The 24942-nt window shown below is 46.0% G+C and overlaps 1 protein-coding gene across 1 annotated transcript in view; it reads right to left on the minus strand.

Moving 5' to 3' along the window:
* abcg2a (ATP-binding cassette, sub-family G (WHITE), member 2a) overlaps positions 1-18486 on the minus strand; it is a 115404-nt gene extending 96918 nt beyond the window's left edge. The window contains exons 1-2 of the mRNA XM_059965460.1: positions 18325-18486; positions 6390-6611 (exon numbers count right to left, since the gene is read on the minus strand). Of these exons, the coding sequence (XP_059821443.1) occupies positions 6390-6592 (203 nt within the window). The 5' untranslated portion in view covers positions 6593-6611; positions 18325-18486. The remainder of the gene's footprint in view (positions 1-6389; positions 6612-18324) is intronic.
* Between the last annotated feature and the right edge of the window lie 6456 nt (positions 18487-24942).

Raw genomic sequence — 24942 nt, forward strand, 5'->3', positions numbered from 1 at the left:
ACACGTAGTTGATGAGCTGCAGTTGCAAAAAAGATTTATTCAAACTTCACGGCCTCGCTTTAAAGCCTTCCTGATCCCACCCTCCCCGGGTGGGAATGCTGTAGTGGGCGCGTATTCACAGTCCCGTCCTGCGCGTGGGCTTTTCCCCTTGCTGGTGAAGCAGACTTGGTGCCCTCTTTGGGACTGGCCTCAATGCCGGTGTGCGCCAATTTGTGAGCCGGTTCGAGTGCGCTGGGAAGTGGGTCGCCACAACGTATAGAATTATTGTGAGGGCAAAACATTATCCAGAAATTCAACCTTGCACTGCATCCATGGAAGCTCGGTAAGCTACCATCTTGTTTTTGCGGCACCCGATGCGGAAGGGGAGAAAGGAAAGCCTGATGAGTTGAGGGATGGCTCATCGCTGGGACTGTGCTTCCGAAGAGGTGGAGCTGCCTTCGTGATGCACTGTGGGGAACGTGCACAGTTAAGGAAAATGCTGCATGATTTTCAGGGAGAGATGACAAGTTTAACCAAAGTACTTCCAAACAGGGATAATGTGCAATGCCCAAGGGAACTTCAGAGTGGTGATACTCCGATACCCTGTACTATAGAAACTCATCCTCCACTGCTCTGTATTACTCCCAAATGCTGCTGCTCTGTAAAGCCATACAAATGCTAAACCCAAGGGTGGTAGCCTTGTCCTCATGGGAAGAACAAGGTGTTACCTTCTGATAACATCAGCCCTCTCTGCCAGGGTGCTGAAAGGGTACCACACAGTCTGCTGGCCCAGCCTGCCCTTGACCAGTACATGAGGCTGCATTTATCAACTGGGTTCTGAGGAGTATCCATACCGATCACAAAGAGAGACTGTGACTACAGTTGTCTGCGATGTTACTTGGCAGCTGGGTTATTTAATTTGCAAAATGGTGCAGTGATTAAACTGAATAATTCACCTCTCATCACTCAGCAAAAGAACATCGCCGCTCTCCTGAGTCTCCAACTTCCTTTGTGAAGTTCCACACATCTGGTACTGCCCGGTTTTAATATTCCCCTGGCAGAGCCTGGTGTGGAGTATCTGCTTCAGCTGCAGATGATGCAAGCAACATGGCTTTGAATGTAGTGGACCAAGCGCGGCCAGGGTTACAGCACCCGGGATGTTGACTGGGAGAGAGATCATTGACACTGGAGACACAAGAGACTGCAGATGCTGGAAGGTAGAGTGGAAAACAGTCTGCTGGAGGTCTGTGGGGCAAGGAGCGAAGGAACTGTGACGTTTCAGGTCAAAACCCTACAGTGAGGAAGGTTTTCAAAGCTTGCAGAGGGATTTGGACCAGCTGGAAAAGTGGGCTGACAAATAGCACTTGGAGTTTAATTCAGACAAGTGTGAGGTATTGCACTTCGGAAGGTCAAACCAAGGTAGAACATACAAGGTAAATGGTAGGACACTGAGGAGTGCAGTAGAACAGAGGGATCTGGGAGTACAGATACATAATTCTCTAAAAGTAGCGTCACAAGTAGTTAGGGTCGTAAAGAGAGCTTTTGGTACTTTGGCCTTTATAAATAGAAGTATTGAGTATAAAAGTTGGAATGTAATGGTGAGATTGTGTAAGACATTGGTGAGACTGAATTTGGAGTATTGTGTGCAGTTCCGGTCACCTAATTACAGGAAGGATATTAATAAGGTTGAAAGAGTGCAGAGAAGGTTTACAAGAATGTTGCCGGGACTTGAGAAACTGAGCTACATTATTCCCTGGAGCGTAGGAGATTGAGGGGTGATTTGATAGGGGTATATAAAATTATGACGGGTATAGATAGAGCGAATGCAAGCAGGCTTTTTCCACTGAGGCTAGGGGAGGGAAAAACCAGAGGACATGGGTTAAAGGTGAAAGGGGAAAAGTTTAAAGGGAACATTGGGGGGGGGCTTCTTCACACAGAGAGTGGTGGGAGTGTAGAATGAGCTGCCAGATGAAGTGCTGAATGCGGGCTCACTTTTAACGCTTAAGAAAAACCTGGACAGGTGCATGGATGAGACTTGTATGGAGGGATATGGTCCAGGTGCAGGTCAGTGGGTCTAGGCAGAAAAATGGTTTGGCACAGCCAAGAAGGGCCAAAAGGCCTGTTTCTGTGCTGTAATGTTCTATGGTTCTATCAGGACCAGGAGTGACGAGGGGAGATGATCGGTATAAAGAGGACAGGAGGAAAAGACTCAAAGGATGACGAGCAGAGCGAGTCAGGTAGGGGTGGAGTTGGTACGGAATTATAAAGTGCAAGGCACTCCCTCTTTATCAGACACAAAGGTGATCATGGGAAGCAGGCTGCTCGGTGATGTCCTTGAAGAAAGGCCAAAGCCTCTAGTGGGAACATCACTCTTGGCCACCAAGATCCTCACGCAACACAAATCAGTGATTATTTACACGCTGGCTTCAAATGAGGGCCCCTTGTTAAGCAAGAACTTAAGCATTTAAAGGCAACACGAGTGAATCTGCAGATGCTGGAGATAAATAAAAACAAAAAATGCTGGCAGAACTCAGCAGGCCAGACAGCATCTATGGGAGGAGGTAGTAACGACGTTTCGGGCCGAATACCTTCATCTGGAGTGAAGGTTTTCGGCCCGAAATGTCGTTACTACCTCCTCCCATAGATGCTGTCTGGCCTGCTGAGTTCTGCCAGCATTTTGTGTTTTTAACTTAAGCATATAATTCTTTCCCTCCCTGATGCACCATCAATAACTCACTCTGAGACGTGAGGCGAGATATCGGCTTTTACTGACTGGAAGAAAGAACAAGCAGCAATTGACCACCATGCTACATCCTGGAGACTGAGGGCAGGGCTCTGGCCTCAATCACCTTTATACCAGGGTCTGTGGGAGGAGCCACAGGAGCGGGTTGGGGGGGGGCGTGTTCAGACAGGTATATGTAGTTCACCACACTCCCTCACCCCCACCTTCTGCTTTCTGTGGGGATCACTCTCTGTGTGATTTCCTTGTCTATTCATCCCTTCCTTCTAATCTCCCTCCTGGCACTTACTCCTGCAAGCAGAACAAGTGCCACACCTGTCCATCCATCTCCTCCCTCACTTTCTTTCAGGGCCCCAAACAGTCCTTCCAGGTGAGGCAACACTTCACCTGTGAATTTGCTGGAGTCATCTACTGTATCCAGTGCTCCCAAAACAGCCTCCTCTACATTGGTGAGACTCAGAAGTAGAATGAGGGGCTGCCTTGTCGAGCACCTCCACCCCATCCGCAAAAAGGAGGATTTCCCAATGGCCAACCACTTTTAATTCCATTCTGACATGTTGGTCCATGGCCTCCTTGAAAACACCAGCTTATATTCCATCTAAGTAGCCTCCAACGTGATGGCATCAACATCAATTTCTCCACCTTCTGGTAACTTTTCACCCTCCCCCTTCCCTCTTCTGCAATTCTCTACCTCTGCCTACCACCTCCCAATGGTGCCCTCCTTCCTTCCCCCCGCCCATGGTCTATTATCCTTTAATATCAGGTTCTTTATTCCCCAGCCTATTACCTTTTCCACCTATCACCTCCCAGCTTCTTATTTCATCAACTTTCTCCACCCACCTGGCTTCACTTATCACCTTCTAGCTTGTCCTCCTTTCCCTCCCCCACCTACTTATTCTAGCATCTTCCCCCTTCCTTTCCAGCCCAGAAGAAGGATCTCGGCCTGAAACATTGACTGTTTATTCATTTCCATAGATGCTGCCTGACCTGCTGAATTCTTCCAGGATCTTGTGTCCATTGCTAAGCATTTAATGATTTGCAACAGAGAGATTGTCCAAAAATTCTGAAAACAAGATGTACAAGAACTAAAGTTACTGAACTGTCCGTCATCAAGGACCCAGGTGTTGCTCTCTTCTCACTGCCTCAGAACTCACACCATCAAGTTCAGAAACAGTTATTGCCCCGAACCAAAGGGGATAACTTCACTTAACTTTACTTGCCCCATCACTGAAATGTTCCCACAACCTATGGACTCACTTCATCTCACATTCTCAATATTCAGTCCAAGGCATTTTCAATCTCTCACTGCTATGGTCAGAAGTTCCCACCTGCTTCAAAAGGGCAACAATCATACCAGTGCCCAAGAAGAGCAGTGCAAGTTGCCTGAACGACTATTGTCAAGTAGCACTCACATCTATGGTGATGAAATCATTTGAGAGTTTGGTCATGGCTAGAATCAACACCTGTATCAGCAAGGACCTGGACCCACTACAATTTGCCTATTGCAACAATAGGTCTACGGCAGATGCAATCTCAAAGGCTCTTCACGTAGCCTAAGATCACCTGGACTATACAAACACCCATGTCAGGATGCTATTCTTAACACCATCATTCCTTCAATCCTGATCGAGAAGCTACAGAACCTGGGCCTCTGTACCTCCCTCTGCAATTGGACCCTCGACTTCCTAACTGGAAGAACACAATCTGTGCAGGTTGGTAATAACATCTCCTCACTGACGATCAACATTGGCACACTTCAGGGATGTGTGCTCAGCCCACTGCTCTGCTCTCTTTATACCCATGATTGTGTGGCTAGGCATAGCTGAAGTATCATCTATAACTTTGTTGATGATACAACCACTGTTAGCGGAATCTCAGATGGAGATGAGAGGGCGTACAGGAGTGAGATATACCAGCTAGTTGAGTGGTGTCGCAGCAACAACCTTGCACTCAACGTCAGAAAGACCAAAGACCTGATTGTGGACTTCAGGAAGGGTAAGACAAGGTTAACATGAACCAATCCTCATAGAGGGATCAGAAGTTGGAGACAGTGAGCAATTTCAAGTTCCTGGGTGTCAATATCTCTGAGGACCCCAACATATTGATGCAGCTATAAAGGTAGCATGACAGCAGCTGTACTACATTACGAGTTTAGGGAGATTTGTCACCCAAAACACTCAAAAACTTCTACAGATGTACTGTGGAGAACATCCTGACAGGGTGAATCACTGTCTGGCATGGGGGTGGGGCGGGGGGAGTTACTGCACAGGATCGAAAGAAGCTACAGGAAGTTGTAAAATTAGTCAGCTCCATCTCAGGTACTGGCCTCTGTTGTATCCACGACATCTTCAAAGAATGGTGCCTTGGAACAGTGGCATCCATTATTAAGGACCCCCATCACCAGGACATGCTCTCTTATCAGTGTTACCATCAGGAAGGAGGTACAGATGCCCGGAGGTACAGATGCCCGGAGGTACAGATGCCCGAAGGCACACACTCAGCAATATAGAAACAACTTCTTCCCCTCTGCCATCCGATTCCTAAACGGACATTGAACCCATGAACACTATCTCACTTTTAAAACTTTATTTCTACTTTTACACTATTATTTTTAATGTATTTATTTAGAATACATCTATACTGTCATTCTTTTTATTTTATTATTTCCCTATATTTTATGATATATTGCATGGTACTGCTGCTGCTCAGTTAACAAATTTCATGACATATGCCGGTGATATTAAACCGATTGGTCATATATTTATTACTATTATTTCTTTCTATTTACACAGTTTGTCGACTTTTGCACACTGGTTGAACACCCAAGTTGGTGCAGTCTTTCACTGATTTTACTGGGGTTATTATTCTATTATTGATTTATTGAATATGCCCGCAGGAAAATGAATCTCAAGGAAGAATATGGTGACAAATATGTACTTCGATAATAAATTTACTTTGAACTTTGATTTGCTGCTTACACATGAAGAGGGAATCATCTTTACCATTAATTTCACTGCTATGAACTAAATTATTTATTAATCAATTTCCTTCCTTTGGCAGGCTATCAGTCCAGCAGAATGACCTTGGAACATTTGATGGAGACAAAGGTTCAGATAGTGAATTGTTGACAAACACAACGCCTTTCAGAGTGCCTGACATACATTACGCCTCAGTCAAACAAACACTTACTTCCTTCTTTTGTCTCCTCCTCTGAATAACTGCAGAGAAATTACAGGCAAGCCCACAAGTCTCCCAGGTCAATGGCTATTCTGGCATATTATCAGTTTGGAGATTGCCATGCATTTTTTTTTAAAAAAGATGATGCCATTGAGATCCAGAGGCTGTGCTAGGATTTCCCGTAGACTGCACACTTGCTTACTATTATACAGTAATTTTTTATTTGCACAATCTGTCTTCTTTTGCACACTCATTGTTTGTCAGTCTTTGTTCATCTGTAGATTTTCCATTAAATTTTATTCTAATTCTTCAACTGTTAATGCCAGCCAAAAAAATGAATCTCCTCATAGTATAAGGAGACACACCAACACGCACCCTTCCACACTCCCTCTTGTCTTTTCTCTCTTCACTCCGTTCCCCCCACCCCACTTCATCACCATTGCTGCAGCTAACATTCAGAGTCAAACTACAGATACTGCCCACTAACACTTACTTGATATTATTGAGAATTTCCCGCACAACAGTTTGCCGTTTGCATGGAAAGCCCGTCTTGACTTTCACTTGGTAGCAGATATTGTTGAAAGTCACTGTCGATCCACTGAACGTTCCGTGACTGTACGAGTCAGAACGGCTGGGTTCCACATTAGAGTACACATTATTGAGCTGCACGTCACTGTTGTGTCCGGTCTCCTCCATGTTAGCACGTTACCATCAGCTAAGGGGGAAAACACAACCATTTGTTAGATTTTAAAGTCCTGTAAATTAATCCTTAATCTCTCTCTCTCACCAATGACTACAGATGGGACCTGAGGCTCCAAAACACACAAGACTGCAGTGTTATGGACTCCTCCACCTCCATCATGAGCACAGCCCTCCCCACCACTGAGGGCATCCTCAACAAGTAGTGCTTCAAGAAAGTGATATCCATCATCAAGGACCTTCACCATCCCGGAAATGTCCTCGTGTCAGTACCGTAAGGGAGGAGCCTGAAGCCTGAAGACATAATGATGGAGACACAAATGCTAGAGGAACTCAGCAGGTCAGGCAAATCCGATGGAGGGAAATAAACAGCTGATGCTTCAGCATGAGACCCAAGAGCCCTGGCTTGAAACACTGACAGTTTCTTTTCCTGCGTAGATGCTGCCTGACCTGCTGAATTCTGCTAGCATTTTGTATGTGTTGCTCACGATTTCCAGCTTCGTGCCTCAATGATTTAGAAACGGATTTCTGAATGGTCTGTGACCACGATCTCTTTATTGCTTTTCTCTTGCAGCATTCATATTTGCAGTTTACAGTCCTGTTTGCCTTTGCACGGTACTGCACTGCGAAACAATAAATTTCACGTCATATAGATTTAGAATTTTCTATCTTACATCCATCTTACAACATGAGGGAGTAAAACTCTTCATGTTGCATCTCCGTTGCAATGTACAAGTAATAAGGGAGGGAAATGTGGGAGGATACTGCCCAAACACTAAGGTTGTATCCATGTTTGCACAGTCAGATATGTAACCAGGTCAATGTGTACTGATAAATCTGATGGTCTGGTAAAAGCAGATGTCCCATAGCCTGTTGGTCCTGGCCTTAATGCTGCGGCGCCATTTGCCAGAATTAAGCAGCTGAAACAGTTTGTGGTTGGGGTGGCTGAGTCTCTGGCTCAATTGCATTTGACACTTCTAAGATTTACAACCAGTGTACCAAATCTGCTACAAATTCATTGTAGGGACAAGGGTCATTATATTCATCAATACAAATAGCAAGTCAAGTCACACTTAATGTCATATGCAGAAGTACAGTACTGTGCAAAACTCTTAGGCACTTACTGTACATAAAGCTAGGGTATATAAAGACTATTGTACAGTACTGCACACTCATACACAAATGCCGTGAAAACTTACTTGCAGCAGTATCACAGGCATACAGCTTTAGAAAAAAACATTCACCAAGAAAAAAAATTCAATTAAACATGAATGAAACAAGCAAGAACAACTATAACAAAAACAAATATAAAACAAAGACCATGGCAGTGTAAAGTATTCACTGTCGCTATACTGAGGGGGAACTTAGAGTTGTACTCTCCAGACTGCCCTTTTAACTCTTCTCACCTATTATTTCCCCCTGGGTCCCCACCTCCTTCCCTTTCTCCAATGGTCCACCCTCCTCTCCTATCAGATTCCTTCTTCTCCAGCCCTCGACCTTTCCCACCCACCTGGCTTCACTTCACCTATCACCTGCCCCTCCAACCACCTTTTTATTCTGGCAACTTTCCCCCTTCCTTCTCAGTCCTGAAGTAGAGTCTCGGCCCGAAACATCCACTCTCTATTCACTCTTTTCCATAGATGCTGCCTGACCTGCTGAGCTCCTCCAGCATTGTGCATGCGTGCGTGTTGCTTAGGTTGGATCGAGAGCCAAATAGCTGAAGAGAAGCAGCTGTTCTAGAACTGGATGGTGTGGGACTTCAGGTTTCTGCCCCCCTGACGCAGACCATTAATTAACAGTGAATGTGCAAAACAACATTGGGCTGTTTAATCCAACAGTATCTACCATATACTCAGGGGCATTTTGTTTTGAACTCCATATTAGATTTATTAGTCAAATCAAGAGTTATTGATACAAAATTATCTATTTCTCTTTCTCTACAGATGCCACTTGATCCAATATTCAGTTGTGTCGGGATCAATGGAACTGCATGTGAGGTGGTAGCTGATGAGATCTACATACCTCACCCCCAATCTCACTGCTACCTCATGTCTCAAACCCATTAATTTTATAAAAGATGTGAAGAGTTATGGAACTGGTGGAAGCTTTGGGATTCACTAGACCATTGCTATGCTGCAAAATAAACAGGCCTGAGAAACCAGCTCAATGGACAACTGGCCTGAGAAACCAGCTCAATGGACAACAGGCCTGAGAAACCAGCTCAATGGACAACAGGCCTGGAAACCAGCTCAATGGACAACAGGCCTGGAAACCAGCTCAATGGACAACAGGCCTGAGAAACCAGCTCAATGGACAACAGGCCTGGAAACCAGCTCAATGGACAACAGGCCTGAATGGACAACAGGCCTGAGAAACCAGCTCAATGGACAACAGGCCTGAGAAACCAGCTCAATGGACAACAGTCCTGGAAACCAGCTCAATGGACAACAGGCCTGAGAAACCAGCTCAATGGACAACAGGCCTGAGAAACCAGCTCAATGGACAACAGGCCTGAGAAACCAGCTCAATGGACAACAGGCCTGAGAAACCAGCTCAATGGACAACAGGCCTGAGAAACCAGCTCAATGGACAACGGGCCTGGGAAACCAGCATAATGGACAATGGGCCTGCAGTTGAATCAAGATATTTATTTGTTTATCAAGATGGATAATACAAATCTAACTTTAAAAATTGCTTAGTGTAATCTTTGCACAAACTTAGTTAATTATACAATGTTTTAGAGCCAATGAGGTATTGTTAAAAATGTAGACAATGTAACAATTTAAGCTACAAACACATGCTCCCACAAACAGACGTTTGAGATTAGGTTTGTCACCTAGAACTCAAAAACTTCTATAGATGTACAGTGGAGAGCACTCTGATTGGCTGCATCACTGTTGGGTAGGGTTCTACTACACAGGATTGAAATAAGTCAGTTCCATCATGGGCTCTGTAGGATCCAAGACAGCTTGAAGGAGTAGAGCCTTAGGAAGGCAGGGTCCCACCACCCGGGACATGCCCTCTCACACAGTTACCACCGGGAAGGAGATACAGAAGCCTGAAGGCACACACTCAGCAATTTAGGAACAGCTTCTTCCCCTTTGCCATCCGATTGCTAAATGGATGTTAAATCCATGAACACGACCTCACTACTTTTTTTATTTCTGTTTATTTTGAACTAATTATTTTAATTTAACTATTTAATGGTCACACGTATATTATATATTCAGTTTTTTCTCTATTTTTACTTATCGTGTATTTCACTGTACTGCTGCTGTAAAGTTAACACATTTCACGGCAAATGCCGGTGATATTCAATCTGATTCTGATTGTTGTCCTGGGCTTGGTGCATGCAGGGATGGGCTGATACATTTGCTGAGGGTTTGCCTACACCAATCAACACTGTGCAATCAGATCCAGAATATTCCTTTTTGCTTTATGGCAGAATGAAAGCGATTAATGAAGCATCTGAAGAACAACGACCAAAGATGTTGCCCTGAGGAACTCTTGTGGTGATGTCCTGGGGTTGATGAGAATGAACAGCTGCAGTTATCCATCCACCTCCAACCACTCTCACCACAAACCTACTAGTGACCAGCTTTGTGGAATTACCATCCCCTATGAAACACATTTCTACTTCCACATCTATACAAGCAAATCTTTTTATCGAAGTCTGACATAGAGTATACAGTGGACTACAGTTAATTGGGCTGTTGGTTAATCGGGGCAACCACTTATTTGGGACAATTCTTAAATAAAGAGTTGAAACTAATGAGGAAAATAGCCAAGATTCCCTTTGTTTATTTGGGACACCATGCCACTTAATTGGGGCAGGAGACCATTGCCGAACAGATTCTAACTAGTGTCAGACATGTGTACGTGTGTGGCTGTTAGAGAGGACAATTTTGAAACAGCATCATCTGCGTGCACTTCCGTTGAAAAAGTACTGACTTCAGTTACTGATGGTTGACCAGAAATAAGCAGAAAGGCAATTCAGAACTGTTTTGCTCACTGTGGTTTTCAACATTCAGGCTTAAATGGCTAGGTGTGAAAATGAAACAATCTCCCTGGATCAACAACTTAGGACCTCTGAAGAATTTGAAAGTATCAACAATCACATTGAGTGTTACAATGAAAATGAAGATTTGGAGGATTATTTATAGTGTTCTCATTTGCTTTGTACATAATTTGCTACTCAGTTATAACTTTAACTATTTCCATGAAATTTCAGCTAATTGGGCCAAAACGTACTGGTCCAGATGTGTCCCAATTAACCAGAATCCACTGGATTTTTATTCTCGGAAGTGAGCAATTAATAAGCAGCTGGGCAGCAATTACAGTTGCTGATTCACAAATGAAGAAATCCACGTTAAACTTCTCCCACATGGAGTTTGCACGTTCTCCTACTGAGTTTCCCCCTGGCACTCCAGTTAACTCCCACCTCTCAGGGGTGCTGGTAGGTTAATGGACCTGTTAGTTAACCCTTTCTTTAGGGCCATGCTCTCTCCCTCTGACTGTTCCCACTAACCCATCAAACAGACTGCCCTTTTTACAGCTTATCCACAGCACAACCCTGGCCTCACCCCATGAGGGACATCCCTTTTCCCTAACCGTACCCCCCCCCCCCCGCTTTTAACAGCTTGACACCAACTTGTCCTCTCTCCTTCTCAGTTCCGATAAAGCACTTTCGACCTGATACCTCCAACTCTTGTTTCTCTCCATGTATGCTACCTGATAGGGCGAGAATTTCCAACATATTCTGCTTTTATTTTAGGTTACCAACATTTGCAGGTTTGTTTCGGGAGAAGAGGGAATTTGTCTGGTCAGCAGTTTGGTGGGTCTGGAATTGAAGCAGGTTGGAGAGAAGGGGAATCTGTGGAGGTCCATGGATTGAGTGGCCTTGGGGAAGAAAGGAACTGGCAGCAGGAAGTCGGACAGATAACCACACTCCAAGATGTTCACAGCTTTAATTTATTTTATATTCTTTATACAGAGAGAATCTCTGCTAAGTGCCTCTGGTGAAGAGTAAACCTGCAACCTCGAGGACAGTGAGGAAATGGTCAGGGGAGGCTTATGAGGCACTCCAGGGTTGTTATGAGGCGACAGACTGGCAGGCCCTCTGTGAGCCACATGGAGAGGACATTGATGGGCTCACTGAGTGCATCACTGGTTCTGTGTGGACTGCAGTGTTCCAGCAAGAACTGTCCTTTGTTATTCAAATAACAAGCCATGGGTAACAAAGAACATTAAGGACATCCTGAACGCTAAAAAGGGGGTGTTTAGAGATGGAAATAGGGAGGAGCTGAGGACAATACAGAGGGCCCTGAAAGCCAAGATCAGGGAGGCTAAAGACAGGTATAGGAGGAAGCTTGAGTGGAAACTCCAGCAGAACAACATGAGAGAGGTCTGGAGTGGGATGAGGACCATCACTAGGTTCTGGCAAACTAGCAACAGAGGAGCTGAAGGCAGTGTGGACAGGGCCAATGAACTTAACCTGTTCTTCCAACAGATTTGACACTGTGGCCCCTCCCATATGATTGATCCGTTGTCAGCCCCCAACCAACACATACTCCACTCTCCCCTCCTACCCCTCCTCACAGACCCCACCCTGCTCTCGTGACTACACCCTTCCCACACCTGAAACCACCACGGTGGGCTTCACAGCTGAACAGGTGAGAACACAGCTGAAACGTCTCCACCCAAGCAAGGCTGCAGGCCCGGATAGTGTCAGCCCCAGGGTGCTCAAAGCCTGTGCCCCCCAGCTATGTGGAGTACTTCACCATGTCTTCAACCTGAGCCTGAGTCTCCAGAGGGTTCCTGTGCCGTGAAAGACGTCCTGCCTCGTCCCTGTACCGAAGATGCCATGCCCCAGTGGCTCCAATGACTACAGACCGGTGGCATTGACCTCCCACATCATGAAGACCCTGGACAGACTTGTTCTAGAGCAGCTCCAGCCTATGGTTAGGCCACACTTAGACCCCTCCAGTTCACCTATCAGCCCCGACTAGGAGTTGAGGATGCCATCGTCTACCTGCTGAACCGCGTCTATGCCTACTTGGACAAGCTGGCGAGCACTGTGAGGGTCAGGTTTTTTGACTTCTCCAGTGCGTTCAACACCATCCGCCCTGCTTTGCAGGGTGAGAAGCTGACAGTGATGCAGGTGGATGCTTCCCTGGTGTCATGGATTATTGATTACCTGACTGGCAGACCACAGTACATGCAACACTGTGTGTCAGACAAAGTGGTCAGCAGCACTGGGGCTCCACAGGGGACTGTCCTGTCTCCCCTTCTCTTCACCATCTACACCTCGGACTTCAACTACAACATAGAGTCTTGCCATCTTCAGAAGTTTTCTGATAACTCTGCCATAGTTGGATGCATCAGCAAGGGGGATGAGGCTGAGTACAGGGCTACAGTGGGAAACTTTGTCACATGGTGTGAGCAGAATCATCTGCAGCTTAATGTGAAAAAGACTAAGGAGCCATTGGTGGACCTGAGGAGGGCTAAGGCACCAGTGACCCCTGTTTCCATTCAAGGGGTCAGTGTGGACATGGTGGAGGATTACAAATACCTGGGGATACGAATTGACAATAAACTGGACTGGTCAAAGAACACTGAGGCTGTCTACAAGAAGGGTCAGAGCCGTCTCTACTTCCTGAGGAGACTGACGTCCTTTAACATCTGCCGGACGATGCTGAGGATGTTCTACGAGTCTGTGCTGGCCAGTGCTATCATGTTTGCTGTTGTGTGCTGGGGCAGCAGGCTGAGGGTAGCAGACACCAACAGAATCAACAAACTGATTCATAAGGCCAGTGATGTTGTGGGGGTGGAACTGGACTCTCTGACGGTGGTGTCTGAAAAGAGGATGCTGTCTAAGTTGCATGCCACCTTGGACAATGACTCCCATCCACTCCATAATGTACTGGTTAGGCACAGGAGTACATTCACCCAGAGACTCATTCCATTGAGATGTAACACTGAGCATCATAGGAAGTCATTCCTGCCTGTGGCCATCAAACTTTACAACTCCTCCCTCGGAGTGTTGGACACTGTGCCAATAGGCTGGTCCTGGACTCATTTCCACTTGGCATGATTAACTTATTTTTTAATTATTTATGGTTTTATATTGCTATATTTCTTCACTATTCTTGGTTGGTGCGATTGTAACGGAACCCAATTTCCTTCGGGATCAATAAAGTATGTCTGTCTGTCTGTCAGACAGAATGCAACAGGCCCTTCTGGCACCACCCAGCAACCCACCCATTTAACCCTGGCCTAATCACAGGACAATTTACAATACCAATTAAACTACTAAACAGGACGTCTTAAGATTGTAGGAGGAAACGGAGCACCCGGAGGAAACCAAGCTCCTCACAGCGGAGGCTCTCTCACAGTGTAGTTGGAAACATGATTGAAAGAGTCGGGGGAATGCAGTGGTGCAGGAAATGCTAAACTCTAGCAAATACCAATCTTGGGCTAAACCAATGAATAAACCTTTCCAGATTTTGTCAGCAAAGCTAAACAGGTTTGGCAGGACACAATTTTTTCCAAATATGCTCTGGTTATGTAAACCAGCTAAAGTTATATAAACTACCCCCCCCCCCCACTTTCCTTCCCTGCCCATCGCCTCCCTCTGGTGCTCCTCTTGCTTCCCTTTCTTCCATGGTTTTCTACCCTCTCCCATCAGATTCCCCCTTCTCCAGCCCTTCGTCTCTTTCACCGATCAACTTCCCAGCTCTTTACTTCACTCTTCCCTCCTCTGTTTCACCCATCACCTGCTACCTCGTACTTCTTCCTTCCCTTACCCCACCTTCTTGCTCTGACTTCATCTTCATTCTCCTCCTCGTGAAGAGTCTCAGCCCAAAATGTTGACCGTTTAGTCTTTTCTACAGATGCTGCTTGGCCTGCGGAGTTCCTCCAGCATTTTGTTTGTGTTGCTTGGATTTCCAGCATCTCAGATTATCTCGTGTTTGTAAAGTTATGTAAATTTCTGTCTCTAGACTAAAGTAGTCTCGTAGTGCAGTGAAAATCTTGTCTTGCATATCATTCATACCGATCAATCAATTACACAGTACATTGACTGGACTTGAGAACCCGAGTTACAGAGAAAGATTGAATAGGTTACAGTTTTATTTCCGAAGTGTAGGAAAATGAGGACAAGTTTGAGAGAGGTACAGTTTTTTTTACACTGAGGTTGGGTGAGAACTAGAGATAGAGGTTTTGGGTTGGTGTGAAATGTGTAATATTTAAGGACGATGAAGGGGAACTTCTTCACTTAGAGGGTGATGAGAGAGTGGAATGAGCTGCTGGGGCAAGTGTAGATGTGAGATCAATGTCAATGTTTAAGAGAAATCTGTAGAGGTACGTGGATGGATTGGGATTGTAGGGTATGGTCCAGGTGCAAGTCGATGGGACTAGGCAGCATAATAGTTCAGCGTGGACTAGATGGGCCTGTTTATATGCTGTCGTGCTCTATGACTCTATGAGGTACTGTAGTACAAGGTAAAATAATAACAAAAGTGTTTGTTATTAGTGAAGCAGTTCATACCCAAATGTAGCAGGACCTGGACAATGTCCAAGGTTGGACTGACAAGTGGCAAGTAACATTCGAGCCATGCAAGTGCCAGGCAATGCCCATCTCCAACAAGAAAGGCTCCAACCATCATCCCTTGACATTCGGAGGCATCACCAACACTGAATCCCCAACTATCAACATCCTGCACAGAGCAACTGAAACTGAACTGGTCCAGCCCTATAAACACCATGGCTACCAGAGCAGGTCAAAGGCCAGACACCCTGCAGCATGTAGCTCACCTCCTGACTCCCCAAAGCCTGTCCACCACCTACGAGGCTCAGGTCAGGAGTGTAATGGAGTACTTGCCACTCGCCTGGATGAGTGCGGCTCTATCAACACTCAAGAAGCTTGACACCATCCAGGACAAGGCAGCCCACTTGGTTTGTACCCCTTCCACAAGAATCCAATCCCCCCACCATCAATGAACAGTTGTTGCAGTGTGTACTATCTACAAGGGCAACTGCAACAACACACCAGAGTTCCTAAGGCAGCAGCTTCCAGACCCACGACCACGACCATCTAGGAGGACTAGAACAGCAGATACCTGGAACACCACCACTTGGAAATCCCCCTCCAAGTCACATATCATCCTGACTTGGAAGCATACCGACATTCCTTCATTGTCAAAATCATGGAGTTCCCTCCCTAACAGCACTGTGGGTGCTCCTGCACCTCAGGGACTGCAGTGGTTCAAGGAGGCAGCTCATCACATCCTTCTCAATGTCAGCTTGTGATGGACAATAAATGCTGACTTAGCTGACAATGCCCACATCCTGTAAATGAGTAAGTAAGTAAAATGCGGTGCAGGTAGAGAGTATGGTACAAGGTCATAATAACGTTGTGATGTTATTATATAGTCTTACAACAGCAGGGTAGAAGGCCTCCTTGAGCTTGGTGGTATGTGCTTTCAGGCTTTTGATATCCTGCCCAATGGAAGGGAAAGAAAGAGCGAATGTTTGTTGTGACTGGGGTCTTTGATTACGCTGGCTGCTTTACTGAGGCAACGAGAAGCGTAGATGGAGTCAAATGAATGGGACACTGGTGTCTGTGCTGTGCTGAGCAGCGTCCAAATTCTGTGCAGTTTCTTTGGGTCACAGGCAGAGCAAGCCATAATGCATTCCGAAAGGACATCTTTTATGGTGCACCAATTAAGAATTATTGAAGCTCAAAGGAGACAGACAAATTACTTCAGTTCCATTAAGCTGCGCCCTCCTAGGGAGGGTGTCAGTGTGAGATAATAATGACTTTTACACAGATTAATGCGAAGTTTAGAGTGTGAGTGAGTGTGTGTCTGACAAATAACTCAGTCCAGAAAGGCAGTGATGAAAATTGTGACTCTGAAAGATAATACTCTATACTAAATTCAGAACTGTTGAAAGCATTTTCTGTAGACAGAAGTCAGGAAGGCGAGATCAGGCTGAGAGGGACGCAATGCAGTGCAGCTGGGATAAGGGAGTTAAATCGTGAAGATAACTCACACAGATTTGGATCAGGTTGCAATCCTGTCCTGCATGAATGAGGGAGAGTGGCGAGGATTTACACAACGGAATTTCTAGTGCTCCTTGTTATGAGGATGAGGCCTCCGTCGGTCAGGGTCAACCATGGATGATGATGCTGCGTCCTAGCTGTCTAGATGCACAAGCCAGGCCAGTACAATAAGGAGTGCAGCCTCCTCCTCTCCGCACATCTGATCAATCCAAAAGGAACGGCAGACACCCATACAGTTTGGTACCACCAGCGTCGCAGGAGTTGTCAGTCAGCGTTGAACTCAACGTAGGACTGCCTTAGGGACTCCAGCTCCAGGTTTTCCCTCAGTTTTACTCCCAAAGCCTTCCTACGAGTGGGTGCAGCCACAAGGCAGCAGAGGTTTGAGATCAGAGTTTTCCTTCTCCTAGATCAGCTGCCAACCACTGCCCACGAGCACCGTCTGCCCGAAGCGATTGGTTTTAAGGTGCCAGTAACCCACCTTCGCCCCTCCTCCTGTCAGGAGAAATGGTTCCACGGGCTTAGTAGCTAAACCACACGTGGAGGCCAGGAACTGCACTTGGTTGTCAAAGGCTATTTGAGGCGGAGGCCAGTGGGAGCATTTAATCCGCAGTGGGATATTGTTCCCATTACCACCCCTGGCTATAATGTCCTTAAGGAACTGCTCTTTGTTAAATACATTTAATAAACTGAACATAATTTGTTTGTAAATTTCGGCACTGCAATGACAGAACTGACTGACCAAGTTCAAATAAGAAAACTCACTGGTGGAATGTGACATATTCAGCAACACCAACATCCCTGGAGCTTGCAAAGTCAAACCATGGGACCGAGCAAACTGGGACCTCTGCTCATTGCTTCATCTAACTGAGCAGCACACCCTCAGAGTGGTACTGTACTGCAGTAAAAAGTCAGCATGAACGTGATGGGCCAAATGGCCAACTTTGTTGGAACCATTCAATAATTTCAGTCTTTGGATTGGGGTCTCGGCCTCCAGCCCTCTAGCCTGGGTGCCAGAGAACTATCCAGCGACACTCTCCCCCCGAAATGTAAAAGTTACGTAACAGAAATTATACATGATTATTTCTGATCGGCTATTTTTAACATCTGATTCACCAGCTGAAGACCGTCACTCACAGAGATAAACTCAACTCTGTAACTCAGTTTGTTCACTAACCAAAACTTCAGTGAAGATCGCAGACACCCCCCCCCCCCCAAAACAAAACTGTGTGAAGTTGGCCACTGAGGTTTCTGCAGCATGAAATAACCGGCTGCTGAAACACAGATTCTAAGCTCAGACCATTTTGTTCAGTACACTACTCTACGACCATACCCCTCCGCCTTTGCCACTTCACACACAGACACACACCAACATTGCATTAACCCGATGCACTGGGGACTCCTTCTGTATTGCATTAATATACCCCCGTGATGCATTTCTATCTTTCTCCCCAGCGTTACACCGTTATCTCAGCTTCCTCACTGCTGCATCAAGCTCTCTCACTCTCCCGGAGTTGCAGTAATTTCTCTCCCGCTTCCTCCAGTACGGTACTAATCTCATTTACGCCCCAATAATGGATTGCTCCCTCTCAGTCTTTTCTTCCCCCCCCCCCCCAAAACGCATCAATTTGCCTTCCTCGAATTAACGTAACGTTTTTCTCTCGCTCACCTGTCAGTAACAACGCTCAGGCCTCAGCGGTGCCGGCTGCACTCTGCAGAAATCCCCAGGGCTCGATCCGCTCCCCTCCTTCCCAATCCGGCATGGGATGGCACGAGAGGGTATCGAGTGCGCGCTTTCCCGGGGAGGCGCCGCCCCGTCCTGCGCGGCACCGCCTCTTCCTCTGAAACTCGCTCACCCTCGGATCCGGCGTCTCACCACAGCCGGAGGAACAGTCTGAACGCTTCCAGGTCCGGTGTGAGCTCGCACTCACCCACAACCAAAGGTACACTGATTCACCAAACTCTCACTCATCCTTAGCCAGACCCAGTGTGAGTTCACACTCGTTCACCAAACCCAGTTTGAACTCACATTCATCCAGTGTGAGTTCACCCCCATCAAATCCAGTGTGAATGCACACACGGATGATAGAAATAGGGAGGGCTATGAGGGAGAGAAAGATGAGATAGATCTTACAGTAGGTTAAAAGGTGGTTACAACTTAGTGGGCTGAAGGGCCTGTACTGTGCTGTAATATTCTGTGTTATCCACAGACTCCGTGCAAGCTCACACTCACTGATGACATCAATGCAAACTTGTACCCCCTACCCAGAACACGCACAACTATTGTGAACCCGGTCACTAATTCCAGCCAGCACACAATGTGAATTCACACTCCTGCACCAACAGCAAATACAATGATGTGAAGTGACATCCGCTCGACGTCCATGTGAGCTCACACTTAACAGTGGGCTGTACAGCTCATGTTCACAAATGCATACTGAATCAGGCTTTGAACTCAGAAGAGGGTGCTGCATGCATTAGGGGGCAAATATTCTAAGAAAGGTCTGACAAATTTGGGTTGTTTTCCCTGGAGAGTCAGGGGCTGAGAGGAATCCGAATAAATGTCTGATACTACACGGCATGCAGTTAAGGTGGGAGGGGGGGGACAAGTTGAGTTTTTTTTACACAGTGATGGGTGTCTGGAGTGAGCTGCCAGAGGTGGTGGAGTCAGATGTGATGGAGATGGCTGAGAGGCTCTTAAATAGGCATGTGAATATGCATGGATTATGGATCATGTACAAAGAGATGGGATTAGTATAATTAGGCGTCATTAGGTTTGCTAGTTCAGCTCAAAACTGTGGGTTGAAGATCCCATTCCTGTGCTGTCATGCTCTATACTAAACACATAACAACACTCCCTTTCACCTGCTATTCCCTTGTGATAAGGAGCATATCATAACGCATGATAACACTCGGACATGGTTTATCATTAACCGTTTGTAGGGCTAAGGTGAGAAGGGCAGCATCAAGCCAACACATCAGTTAATAATCAACTTGCTGCACACTTTCCTCCTATGATTGCGTGCATTCAGTATCTGCAGCCTTGCTGGGGGGGGGGGGGGTGTGCATTTTTCTGCCCTGATGTAAACACAGCAAAACCCTTGCCCTCCTGCCGTGAACTGACCAAACATCCACTGGGAATGTGAAGAAGGTGAAAAGGGGTTAGGGTGACATTTCTTGGTTGATGGTCAGCACGGACTTGGTGGGCCGAAGATCCTGTTTCTATGGTGCTTCTCTCAGACTCTCCACATCCATCCTCACGGTACCCAGGACACCACAGCCAATTAAATATTAAGCTCCTCTATTACCCTTCTGAGTAATCACTGAAGTGACAACTACGTCTGTCCACAATCTGCAGTCTTCCTGCAGTTGGAGGGCTCATGGAAACAAGCGAAAGAACATCATTTTATGATATTGTCATGATCTTTATGGTTTTCCTCCTGAGGTTTGCTCAGATAGTGTCTTGGAGATTAACATTTCATTTCTTTGTATCACAGAGCATTCCTGAAAGCTTGGCAAATCACATCCCAGGGGTGTAATTGGTGGCACGGACACTATGCCGTTCATACCTGTTTCATCACGTTAAGGGTTACAAGTTTCTCACAGACACAGAGTTTCTGCAGATGCTCTATCTCCTAACAAATAGAACTGTTATTTATCAGCAGTGCTGGTTGATGGATACATAACACGTGTGTCCCCATCCCACCGGTCTCTATTCCTACAGCCCCTTTGTATCATTTGTGTGATATCACCCTTCTCATACTTCTTCGAAAATGAATAACTTCCCATTTTTTTTGTGTTTAATTTCCCCTTCCATGTGTGTTCCCATTCCAGAGTCCTGCAGAAAAGCTGTTGCCAGGACTGAGAACCTTGGGTGTAGGAGAAGAATATTATTGCCAGCAATTTCCTCTGGGTTAGAGGAGAAAGAGGGGTGGCTTAAGTGACATACTGTACATAAAATTACCAGAGCTTTAGATAGCACGAACAAATAGGACAAATTTCCTTTAACAGGGAGGTCAATAACAAGAAGTGACTGAAGGCTTTAAGAGAAAGCTTTTCAAGTAAAAAGGGAGATGGGAATATATAACAAAAAATTAAAGGAGTGATAGAAACAAAAATCTGCATCACAGTTAAAAAGGCCATGGATGGTCTCAATGCAGCATCCAGGTGGAAGTGAGTCCAGATAGCCCCTTTTCTGTCAGCCCAGGCAACGTGGGTGAAATAAATTCTTTGTGTTTCATAAACCTCAGATTCAGATTAGGAAAGTTCACAGAGAGACAATTATGAAAACTTTCTTAAACAAAGTCTTTTTACAAAGGATGAAGCAGGAGCTCAGATCTGAGATTATCTTAGTGGCACACACAAAATGCAGGAGGAACTCAGCTGACCAGGCATCATTATGGAAAAGAATATTGTCGAGGTTTTGAGCTGAAACCCTTCAGCAAGACTCCGAAGAGCTTCAATATTCTTTTCCATAGATGCTACCTGGCCTGCTGAGTTCCTCCAGCATTTTGCTTGGCTTTCCAGCATCTGTAGATTTTATTTTGTTTATAGTTTTAGCAGGATCTCATCTTGGTTGTTTCCATGGTCATAATTTACCCAATCAGGTTGAGTCTTTCATGCAATTCTCATTTGTCAGAGTTCAACAAAGGAATACTGCTCAACTAGGGAAGATTTTTGTCAACTTATCTGCTTTTTAGTTTATTTGGACAGTTCTGATAAAAGATCATTGACCTGAAATGCTAAACCTTGCTCTTTTTATGTTCTGCCCATTGAGAATGTCCAATTTCACTTCAGGTATGCCCCCCCCACCACCCCAGTATTTGGGAAAATATGGCATTCTAAAGTCAAAATGAAAATTGATGCTCAAACTTCACTGACTTTATTATTGTCACGTGTACTGAGGTACAGTGAAAAACTATTTTTAGCATGCCATCCATACAGATAATTTCAAATCATCAGTGCATGGAGGTGGGTGCAAGGGAGAAGCAATAACAGAGTGCAGAATTCGTTACAGAGAATTTACGTTTCAGATAGACAGTAAGGTATAAGGGCTACAACGAGATTGATTAGGAGATCAAAAGTTTATCGTTATCGTGTGAGTGGACTGTTCACAAGTCAGATCAGCAGGTGGAAGTTCTCCTTGAGTTGGATGGTGCATGTTTTCACATTTTTGTATCTTCTGCCTTCACTCAAAGCTGCTGCGCAGGTTGACTCTGTGGTGCATTGGCCTTCATCAATCATAGGACTGAGTTTAAGAGCTGAGAGGTAATGTTGCAGCTACATAGGATCCTGGTCAGACCCCATTTGGAGTACTGTGTTCAGTTCTGGTTGCCTCACTATAGGAAGGGCGTGGAAACCACAGAAAGGGTGCAGCGGAGATTTACAGGGATGTTGCCTGGATTGGGGAGCATGCCTTACAAGAATAGATTGAGTGAATTTGGCCTTCTTGGAGCAGTGGAGGATGAGAGGTGACCTGATAGAGGTGTACAAGATAATGAGAGGCATTGATTGTGTGGATAGTCAGAGGCTTTTTCCCAGGGCTGAAATGGCTAGCACGAGAGGGCACAGGTTTAAGGTGCTTAGAAGTAGATGCAGAGGAGGTGTCAGGGGAAGTTTTTTTACGCAGAGTGGTGAGTGTGTGGAATGGGCTGCCGGTGGCAGAAACAATGGGGTCTTTTAAGGGACTCCTGGATGGCTACATGGAGCTTAGAAAAATAGAGGGCTATGGGTAAAGCCTAGGTAGGGATATGTTCGGCACAGCTTTGTGGGCCGAAGGCCCTGTATTGTGCTGTAGGTTTTCTGTTTCTATGATGGAAATGGGGAGAAGAGAGAATGACCAGAATGGGAGGGGTCTTTGATTATGTTGGTTCCGAGTCAGTGGAGTGGGGAGGCTGGTACTCGTGTCACATCTTGCAGTTGCAATCCCAGTCTATGATCATCTGCTTTCTACGGTCCATCTATAAGTGATCTCCGGCTTCAATGCACTTACTGTTATCGGTGGAACGGCAGTTTAAACGTAAGCAAGTTTAAGAAAAAGATCACCAGGCACTGACTGGCTCATTGAGGAAGTTAAAAGATCTCAGAGAAGTCTCGATGTCTGAGGATTATGAAAGAGGTTGCAGTGCACTTCAACATGTTGAAGTGACTATTGGCACCTTGTTGAACTGGTCAGTCTTCATGTTTCCAAAGCCAACTCTTTGAACTGAAAACAGGAATTGTTACTTCACCCTCAGTCAGGTGAGTCGTGCTCCGAGTATTGCAACAATGTTCATGATGGTGGGGAGAGACCGTGCACAGTCCTTGGAGCCCCCTCCCCACCCCAATTTGTGTGCGTAAGGCAGACATGTGGTGGAAATACTGAGCAGGTCAGGCAGCAACAGTGGAGGGAAAGGTTTTTTCCTCTGGCGATGGGAGACACCAGAAATGAGATAATTGAAGCTTCAGAGACAGGAAAACAGGCAAAGAGCTCAAAAGGGGGTGAGATGAAAGAGATGAGACAGAGAAAGAAAGGGGGAGGGAGGGGGAGCAGGAAAGACAGAAGGGAGAGGAAAGAGAGGAGGAAGAGGGGACAGTTGTGGACGGGGGGGGGGAACAGAGGAAGAGAAAGATACAGAGAGTGGGAGATAGACTGTAGGAGACAGAGAGAGGGGGGGACAGAGAGAGAAAGAGGGGGGACAGACAGAGAGAGTGGGGGACAGAGAGAGAGGGGGGGACAGAGAGAGGGGGGGACAGAGAGAGAGGAACAGAGAGAGAGAGTGGGGGATAGAGAGAGGGGGACAGAGAGAGAGGGGACACAGAGAGGGAGAGAAAGAGAGAGCAGGGGGACAGAGAGAGAGGGAGAGTGGGGGACACAGAGAGAGAGGGAGGGGACAAGGAGAGAGAGAGTGGGGCGACAGAGAGAGAGGGGGGACAGAGAAAGGGAGGGGGGACCGAGAGTGGGGGGGCAGAGAGAGAGACAGAGAAAGAGTGAGTGGGGGACAGAGAGAGGGACAGGGAGAGAGAACTAAGGAGTGATATATTATAGAGAACAAGAAGCTAGAGAGTTAAACAAATACAGAGATAGAGAGAGAGCACCCAAGATACAGAAGGACTGAGGCAGATGAATGAAGAGAGAAAGAGAAGAATGGGTGAGTCACATTAGCTGACAGAGGGTGATTAGGAGGAAAAGGAGGTAATTGAACTGACAGACCAGATGGAAAGGTTTAAAAAACGCGATTACAAAAACATGTGACACAATTATCAGAAATTCCTGATGAGAGCATTGAATTCTAAAGGCTGGCAATGTGCCAGCAAGTTTTAAAATTTAAGTTGAACTCATTGTAGGAAATGGACTGGGGGAGGGAGAGAGGGAGAGAGGGAGAGAGGGAGAGAGAGAGGGAGAGAGGGAGAGAGAGAGGGGGAGAGAGAGAGAGAGAGAGAGAGAGAGAGAGAGAGAGAGAGAGAGAGAGAAAGGAAGGAACAGAGAGAGCAGGGGACAGTGAGAGCGAGGGGGGCAACAGAGAGAGAGAGAGGAACAGAGAGAGAGAGCCAGGGGATAAAGAGAGATAACAGTGAGAGCGAGGGGGGAGAGAGAGGGAGGGGGACAGACAGGGAGATGGGGGACAGAGAGAGTGGGGTAAGAGAGAGAGGGGAGGGACAGAGAGAGAGAGAGAGAGAGGGGGGGACAAAAGAGAGAGAGGGAGGGACAGAGAAGGGGGAGAGAGGGGGGGGACAGAGAGAGAGAACTAGAGAGTGATATATTATAGAGAACGAGAAGCTAGAGTTAAACAGATACAGAGATAGAGAGAGAGCACCCAAGATACAGAAGGACTGAGGCAGATGAATGAAGAGAGAAAGAGAAGAATGGGTGAGTGACATTAGCTGACAGAGAGTGATTAGGAGGAAAAGGAGGTAATTGGACCAGGTAAGTGAAGAGTAAGTAAAAAAAACGTGATTACAAAAAACATGAGATACAATTGTCAGAAATTCCTGATTTGAGCACTGAATTCTAAAGGCTGGCAATGTGCCAGCAAGTTATAAAATTTAAGTTGAACTCATTGTAGGAAATGGACTGGCAGCTTTTGTTGCTTGGGCAACAAAGATGGAGGGTCCCGGCTGTCCTTGGAGAGGGAGCATCTGGTCTCAATGGGCACACTGGGGGACTTCCAAATGTGGTGGGCCCCCCTGGGGTATTGATTGCCTAATAGATCGTAGTAACCATATTTTAATCTGAGTGTGCTCACCATCTTGCAAATACTGATTGTCTGTACCTTGTAATGTAAAGAAACTGTTATAGTTTTGTAAA

Source organism: Hypanus sabinus, chromosome 3 (genome assembly GCF_030144855.1).
Source record: "Hypanus sabinus isolate sHypSab1 chromosome 3, sHypSab1.hap1, whole genome shotgun sequence".
Classification (NCBI taxonomy): Eukaryota; Metazoa; Chordata; class Chondrichthyes; order Myliobatiformes; family Dasyatidae; genus Hypanus; species Hypanus sabinus.